Source organism: Triticum dicoccoides, chromosome 6B (assembly GCF_002162155.2).
Source record: "Triticum dicoccoides isolate Atlit2015 ecotype Zavitan chromosome 6B, WEW_v2.0, whole genome shotgun sequence".
NCBI classification, from domain to species: Eukaryota; Viridiplantae; Streptophyta; class Magnoliopsida; order Poales; family Poaceae; genus Triticum; species Triticum dicoccoides.
The window spans coordinates 97,998,308-98,007,000 of NC_041391.1; the positions used below are offsets into that span (position 1 = coordinate 97,998,308).

The 8,693-nt window shown below is 45.2% G+C and overlaps 1 protein-coding gene across 1 annotated transcript; it reads left to right on the plus strand.

The window, feature by feature from the left end:
• The first annotated feature begins 7,633 nt into the window (after window positions 1–7,633).
• On the plus strand, window positions 7,634–8,249 carry LOC119321913. Its single transcript, XM_037595424.1, has one exon. The coding sequence runs from the start codon at window positions 7,780–7,782 to the stop codon at window positions 8,086–8,088; it is 309 nt and encodes a 102-aa protein (XP_037451321.1). The 5' UTR covers window positions 7,634–7,779; the 3' UTR covers window positions 8,089–8,249.
• Window positions 8,250–8,693: the final 444 nt, after the last annotated feature.

Consider the following 8,693-nt stretch of genomic DNA (forward strand, 5'->3'; position numbering starts at 1 on the left):
CGAAATAAAAGGCTACGGAATAAACGGAGACTAGCTAAAGGCGAGGTGACGATATGTGTTGGAAATATTTCCAAGTTTGATGTTATCAAACATCGCACGCTCCCTCTACCATCGAGATCGGTGTTAAACCTAAATAATTGTTATTTGGTGTTTGCGTTGAGCATAAACATGATTGGATTATGTTTATCGCAATACGGTTATTCATTTAAGTAGAATAATGGTTACTCTGTTTATTTGAATAATACCTTCAATGGTCTTGCACCTAAAATGATTGGTTTATTGAATCTCGATCGTAGTGATACACATGTTCATGCCAAAAGATATAGGATAGTAATGATAGTACCACCTACTTGTGGCACTGCCATGTAAGTCATAATGGTATAAAACGCATGAAGAAGCTCCATGTTGATGGATCTTTGGACTCACTCGTTTTTTGAAAATTTTGAGACGTGCGAACCATGTCTATTGGTATATACGCATGAAGAAACTTCTTGCGGATGGATCGTTTGGACTCACCTGATTTTGAATCACTTGAGACATGCAAATCATACCACATGGGCAAGATGACTGAAAAGCCATGTTTTCAGTAAAATGGAACAAGAAAGCAACTTGTTGGAAGTAATACATTTTGATGTGTGCAGTCCAATGAGTGCTGAGGCTCGCAGTGGATATCGTTATGTTCTTACTTCACAGATGATTTGAGTAGATGCCAAGTGTATTTTCTTGATGAAACAAAAGTCTGAATTATTGAAAGGTTCAAGTAATTTCAGAGTGAAGTTGAAGATCGCTGTGACAAAAGGATAAAATGTCTATGATATGATCACAGAGATGAATATCTAAGTTGTGTGTTTGGTACACAATTAAGACATTGTGGAAATTGTTTCACAACTAATGTCGCCTCGAACACCATAGTGTGATGGTGTGTCCGAACATAATAGATGCACCCTATTGGATATGGGGCATATCATGATGTCTCTCATCGAATTACCAGTATCGTTTATGGGTTAAGCATTAGAGACAACCCCATTCACTTTAAATAGGGCACCACGTAATTCCGTTGAGACGACACCATGTGAACTATGGTTTAGAGAAATCTAAGCTGTCGTTTCTTGAAAGTTTGGGGCTGCGACGCTTATGTGAAAAAGTTTCATCTTGATAAGCTCAAACCCAAAGCGGATAAATACATCTTCATAGGACACCCAAAATAGTTGGGTATACCTCCTATTTCAGATCCGGAAGCAAAGGTGGTTGTTTCTGGAAACGAGTCCTTTCTCGAGGAAAAGTTTCTCTCGAAAGAATTGAGTGGGAGGATAGTGGAGACTTGGTAAGGTTATTGAACTGTCACTTCAACTAGAGTGTAGCAGGGCACAAGAAGTTGTTCCTGTGGTGCCTACACCAGTTGAAGTGGAAGCTGATGATAGTGATCATGAAACTTTGGATCAAGTCACTACCAGACCTCGTAGGTCGACAAGGATGCGTACTACTTCAGAGTGGTACGGTAATCCTGTCTTGGAGGTCATGTTGCTAGACAATAATGAACCTACGAGCTGTGGAGAAGCGATGGTGGGCCCGGATTCCAACGAATGGCCCGAGGCCATAAAATCCGAGAGAGGATCCATATATGAAAACAAAGTATAGACTTTGTAAGAACTACTCGATGGTTGTAAGGCTGTTGAGTACAGATGGATTTTAAAAGGAAGACGGACAATGATGGTAAGTATCACCATTAAGAAAGCTCGACTTGTCGTTAAGATATTTTCCGACAGGTCCAAGGAGTTGACTACGATGAGACTTTCTCACTCGTAGCGATGCTAAGAGTCTGTTGGAATTATATTAGCAATTACTGCATGATTTATGAAATCTTGCAGATAGGATGTCAAAACATTGTTTCCTCGATGATATTCTTGAGGAAAGGTTGTATGTGATACAACCAAAAGGTTTTGTCAATCCTGAAAGATGCTAACAAGTATGCAAAGCTCCGGCAATCCTTCTAAGGACAGGAAAAAGCATCTCTGAGTTGGAATATACACTTTGATCAAAGATTTTTGGTTTATACAATGTTTATGAGAAACTTGTATTTCCAAAGAAGTGAGTGGGAGCACTATAGAATTTCTGATGAGTATATGTTGTTGACATATTGTTGATCAGAAATAATGTAGAATTTCTGGAAAGCATATAGGGTTATTTGAAAGGTGTTTTTCAATGGAAAACCTGGATTAAGCTACTTGAACATTGAGCGTCGAGGTCTATAAGGATAGATAAAAAACTTAATAATACTTTCAAATAAAAACATACCGTGACAAGATTTTTGAAGGAGTTCAAAATAGATCAGCAAAGAAGGAGTTCTTGGCTGTGTTATAAGGTGTGAATATTGAGTAAAACTCAAGACATGACCACGACAGAAGAGAGAGAAAGGACGAAGGTCATCCCCTATGCTTCAGACGTAGGCTCTATAGTATGCTATGCTGTGTACCGCACCTGAAGTGTGCCTTGCCATGAGTCAGTCAAGGGGTACAAGAGTGATCCAGGAAAAGATCACAGGACAACGGTCAAACTTATCCTCAGTAACTAGTGGACTAAGGAATTTTCTCGATTATGGAGGTGGTAAAAGAGTTCGTCGTAAAGGGTTACGCCGATGCAAACTTTGACACTAATCCGGATTATTCTGAGTAGTAAACCGGATTCGTATAGTAGAACAGTTATTTGGAATAGCTCCAAATAGAGCGTGGTAGCTGCATCTAGGAGATGACATAGAGATTTGCAAAGCACACACGGATCTGAAAGGTTTAGATCCGTTGACTAATAACCTCTCTCACAAGCGAGATATGATCAAACCCCATGGGTGTCGATTCATTACAATCACATAGTGATGTGAACTAGATTATTGACTCTAGTGCAAGTGGGTGACTGTTGGAAATATGCCCTAGAGGCAATAATAAAATGGTTATTATTGTATTTCCTTGTTCATGATAATTGTCTATTATTCATGCTATAATTGTATTGACCGGAAACCGTAATACATGTGTGAATACATAGACCACAACATGTCCCTAGTGAGCCTCTAGTTGACTAGCTCGTTGATCAACAGATGGTCATGGTTTCCTGACCATGGACATTGGATTTCATTGATAACGAGATCACATCATTAGGAGAATGATGTGATGGACAAGACCCAATCCTAAGCATAGCACAAGATCGTGTAGTTCGTTTGCTAAAAGCTTTTCTAATATCAAGTATCATTTCCTTAGACCATGAGATTGTGCAACTCCCAGATACCGTAGGAATGCTTTGGGTGTGCCAAACGTCACAATGTAACTGGGTGGCTATAAAGGTGCACTACGGGTATCTCCGAAAGTGTCTGTTGGGTTGGCACGAATCGAGACTAGGATTTGTCACTCCGTGAGACAGAGAGGTATCTCTGGGCCCACTCAGTAATGCATCATCATAATGAGCTCAATGTGACTAAGTAGTTAGTCACGGGATCATGCATTACAGAACGAGTAAAGTGACTTGCCGGTAACGAGAGTGAACAAGGTATTGGGATACCGACGATCGAATCTCGGGCAAGTAACATACCGATTGACAAAGGGAATTGCATACGGGATTGCTTGAATCCTTGACATCATGGTTCATCCGATGAGATCATCGTGGAACATGTGGGAGCCAACATGGGTATCCAGATCCTGCTGTTGGTTATTGACCGGAGAACGTCTCGGTCATGTCTGCATGGTTCCCGAACCCGTAGGGTCTACACACTTAAGGTCCGGTGACGCTAGAGCTGTTATGGGAAATAGTATGTGGTTACCGAAGGTTGTTCGGAGTCCCGGATGAGATCCCGGACATGATGAGGAGCTCCGGAATGGTCCGGAGGTGAATATCGGCATATTGGACAAAGGGTATTGGAGTCCGAAATTGTTCCGGGGGTACCAGGTGATGACCAGCGTGTCCGAAAGGGGTTTCGGAGGCCCCAGCAAGCGTTGGGGGGCCTTATGGGCCAAGGGGAGGGGGCACATCAGCCCACTAAGGGGCTGAGCGCCCCTCCCACCCCATCTCACGTAACCAGGAGAGGTGGGGGCGCCACCCCTAGGGCAGCCACCCCTCCCGGCTTGGGGGGCAAGTTTCCTAGGGGATGGGGGCGCCCAAACCCATCTAGGGTTTCCCCTGTGGCCGCCGCCCCTCCCCTAGGGCGCCTCCCCCTCCTCTCTTCCTCCTATATATAGTGAGGGAGAGAGAGGGCAGCCGCACCCTTCCCCTGGCGCAGCCCTCTCCCTCCTGCAACTCTACCTCCTCCTCCGTAGTGCTTGGCGAAGCCCTGCTGGAGAACCACGAGCTCCACCACCACCATGCCGTCGTGCTGTCGGAGTTCTCCCTCAACTTCTCCTCTCCCCTTGCTGGATCAAGAAGGAGGAGACGTCCCCGGGCTGTACGTGTGTTGAATGCGGAGGCGCCGTTGTTCGGCGCTTAGATCGGAATCAACCGCGATCTGAATTGCCGCAAGTACGACTCCTTCATCCGCGTTCTTGTAATGCTTCCGCTTAGCGATCTTCAAGGGTATGAAGATGCACTCCCTCTCTCTCTCTCTCTTTTGTTGCTAGAATCTCCATAGATTGATCTTGGTGATGCGTAGAAAATTTTGAATTTCTGCTACGTTCCCCAACAACCGTTTCATGTATCCTTGGCACAAAGGCCATTTTTGCCCGCTTCTGTTCCCGCCTCACTCGCTGCTGTTGCCGTTGCATCTCCCCGCCGGTTCTTGGTGCCACCGGCTGCCCCGTGTCGTCTATTAGCTCCGCTGCCCCGTGCCGCATCTATTCCACCAAATTTGGAAGCCGGGGGTCCCATTTTTCTCTGCGGGCTAGCGGCCGCCACCGGCACCATGGATCCACCTCGGAGCTTGGGGTGCGGCCTTGTAGCTCACGGATCCGGTTGTTTTTAGCGCTAGTGAGCCTTGGAATTGCCTGAGGGACAGCCGCGCGTGCCGGAGGTAGGGGTTTCGGCCGTCTTTGCTTCGACCGGCAAGGAAGAAAAAAAGGGGCGGTCGGCTTTGCTTCAGGGGAAGTATATACAATGATCACCGATCTTTTGATTCAATTTTGACCGGTGAGGTTCTGGAGAAATTCGGGCGTGCAATTTTTTAGATGGATTGGAGTTCGTCCTCGCGCGGACGATCCGGACATGGAAGAGATGATCTTGGACGACATGTCGACACCCTAGCATTGTTGCATCTCATGGACAAATTTGAAAGGGGTCCCAAAAAAAGTCGTGAATCCATGGTTGGGCGGCTATGCATTTCGCGCAACCGAGCTCTCGACGACAAGATGCTCATGAAGGACTACTTCGCTGAGGTATTGACATATTCGGCTCACCTTCTTCGTAGGCGATATCGAATGTGTAGGCCTCTTTTCGTTCGCACCGTTGAAGCTTGTTAGGCAAATTGCCATTTTTTGACTCGCCATAGGAATGCCACCTTTTTGCTTAGATTTAGTGCATACCAAAATATATCGGCAGCGATGAGAGTGATTGCATATGGCGTTCCTGCCGACTATAGCGATGAATATCTTCGCATTGGCAAAGATACATCCATCAAGTGCGTGCGGATGTTTGCAAATACAATGATTCGGGTTTTTGGCCTAGAGTATCTTCGAGCTCTAATGAGGAGGACACAAAGAAGTTTATGGCGATGAACGAAGAGAGGGGATGGCCAGGCATGCTTGGCAGTATTGATTGCATGCATTGAAGATGGAAGAACTGCTCAGTGGCTTGGGTAGGGCAATACACCAGCCCCAAATGTAAACCTACCATTGTGCTTGAAGCCGTGGCATCACGCTCTATGGATTTGGCATTGCTTCTTTGGTTTGCCGAGGTCTCTTAATGATATCAATGTCTTGTAGCGTTCTCATCTTTTTGCTTAGCTTGCTAGTGGAAAGCCTCTGGTTTGCAACTATAGTGTAAATGGTCATGACTATAGCATGGGGGTACTATCTTGCCGATGGTATTTATCCTCCATAGGCAAAATTTGTGAAGACCATTAGTGACCCCAAAATGAAGAAGCACAAAAACTTTGCCGAAGTACAAGAGGCTTGCCCAAAGGATATTGAGAGGGTATTTGGTGTGTTAGAAGCTTGGTTTACCATTGTTTGAGGTCCTGCTCGCTTCTGAGATAAAAAGTCCCTCGGAAACATCATGATTACTTGTGTAATTTTACACAACATGATCATCAAAGATGAGAGGGATTTAAACTTAGAGTTTCACTATGACAATGTTGGTAGCCGTGTGATGCCTGCAAGGGACGCAGATGAGATCACTGCGTTTCTTAATACCTACCGGAAGATTGAGAATAGTGGTTCACACTACCAGCTCAAAGAAAATTTTATTGAGCATCAGTGATAATTCTATGGGAGATAGACTCTCATTTAATTTGAACAATTTATTGTTGTATTTGTGTGAAATTTGGACAATTTGTTATTGCAATAACTATTTCAATTTGAACATTTGTTGTAATAAAGACGATTGTTGTATTGTGAATTGCCTTTCGGATCATTTGTGTTCATATGTTTAATTGATATTGTGATTCTATTAAGTTTGTATTGTTGAAAATAAAGGATTTGCGAAGCTCCGGAAAATATGCGGTACCACGAGGCCTCCGGCATGGGACAGATCCTCTAAACTCGTCCCGCAAAAAATTTATGGGACGAGTTTAGGGGACTGTTCCGCCGAAGGCATCGCAGTACCGTAATTTTTTTACGGGCCTCCCGTAAACGAATTTTACGGAACTTGGCTTTACCAGATTTACTAGAGATGCTCTAACACAGGTGGTGGAGCTACTCACAAGCAGAACAGTGTCATATTTTTTTATTAATAGCTACACACATTCAAAAAAGGGGGAGAATATATGATGCCACGTTGCACCGAACTTCAGTAGCACATTTTAAAGTGTTCAGAAAATTCTAAAAACAAAAAAGGACATTCATAAAATATCAATGTATTTTGTCAAAATAACAGTGCATGCTGAGCTTTTTTATAAAACACCATGACCATTTTTCAAATACAATGAACTTTTTGTAATAAACAATGAGCAAATTTTAAATATACATTCAACATTTTTGTAATAGAAAATAAACAATTTTTTGATACACGATGAATTTTTTTAGAATGCATGGTGAACTTTTTCATAATATACGGTGAACATTTTCTTAATAATGTATTGTGCGGCGGACTTTTTTTTTGAACACTTGTGCGGCGGACTTTTTATGTAATAAAAAAAGAATAAATATAAAAAGGGAAACAGAAAGAAAGAAACGAAAAAACCCACAAAAGGAACCAAAACAGAAAAAGGAAAAGAACCAGAACTAAACCACTGAAAAACCGGAAGAAAAAACCCACAGAAGCAACGAAAAAAGAAAACCCGCAAGAAACAGCGGCGAAGGAACATCACGCGAATCTCCCTCCCCTAGCCCCGCACCAAAGTTTTCAGCGCGCTCCTCCCCGCCGCGCGATTTGAATTTCGCGAAAATTTTCAAGATTCGCCGGCTCTTGGAGCCTTCCGACCAAAAATGGCAGGAAACGCAAATCCTCTCCAGCCCCAAATTTCCCCCGAAACTCAAATCTTTTCATCCCCCTCCCTCTCGTTCCCTCCTACCTACCTCTGCTACAAGTACCCATGGAAGATCTTCCCAGTCCCATCCCAAGCTCCGACCCAGCCACCTCGCCGCCTAGCACAGCACCAGCACCGTGCCGGCCGGATTCCAAGAGCGGCAGGCAGCACTTCTCTTCTCCGAGATGGCAGTTGACCGCGCCGACAAGGAGAATCTGCCGCCTGCGACCGCCGCCGTCGCCCGTCCTCATGGCATGGCCGTCAAGAGCTGCAAGCTGAAGCGGCTCGTGAGGGCGCGGAGGCGGGTGCCGCTCAGGGACATCACCAACCTCTTCGTTGCTGAGTCCGCGGTCGCCGAGTGGCAGCAGGCCCTGCTCCAGCGGCCGCACGAGGCGTCGGCAGCGGCGCCGGCGGAGCTGGCCGTGAAGAACGGGCCTGCCGGCTGTGCGCTACTGAAGCCTGGCAGATACTTGCTCCGGAAGGACTTTAGATAGCTACCTATTGTACATGGATTATACTGCACTTCTCATCTCATTGTCCAATTATTCATTGGACAAGAATTGGTTGGATTGATTATAGGAAATGAGCTGCTGAAAGAAAAGAAATACAGTAGACAAATATGTCAAATTGGATTCTTATCGATGAAAGGTGTCATTCTGAATCGGAATCTGGAGCTCTGCACTGACATATTTTGAGGAATCTGCTTCTCCCCTTCTGCCTTCTCTAGCTGACATTCAGAAAATATTGCCCATATCTTTCTCATGTCTTCTGTACGAAAATTTGATTGCTGCTGTCCAGCAGCGTTTTTCTCCTAGATTTGTCGTCATATTTTCTTTTTGACATGTTGTAAATGGTTAAAGATTGCATATATGGATTATACTTCTCATATCATTGAGCCAGACTCCTCCCGTGTTGCCCCTGAGCGGTGACCGAGGGGAACCCTAGCGCCGCCATGTCCTCGTCCCTCCCCCGACCTCTCCTCCTCGCCGCCGCCAGGGCGCGCCGCCGGGCAAAGCCCGGTCGGCGTCGGTGAAGGCGGGATCTCTTCTCCCTCGGCTCGCTGGATCTGGCGCGGGCGGATCACGACGGTGGTTGGCGG

Bases quoted from the DNA above. Each gene is read 5' to 3' on its own strand.
- LOC119321913 (XM_037595424.1), top strand. From the start codon at position 7,780: ATGGCAGTTGACCGCGCCGACAAGGAGAATCTGCCGCCTGCGACCGCC.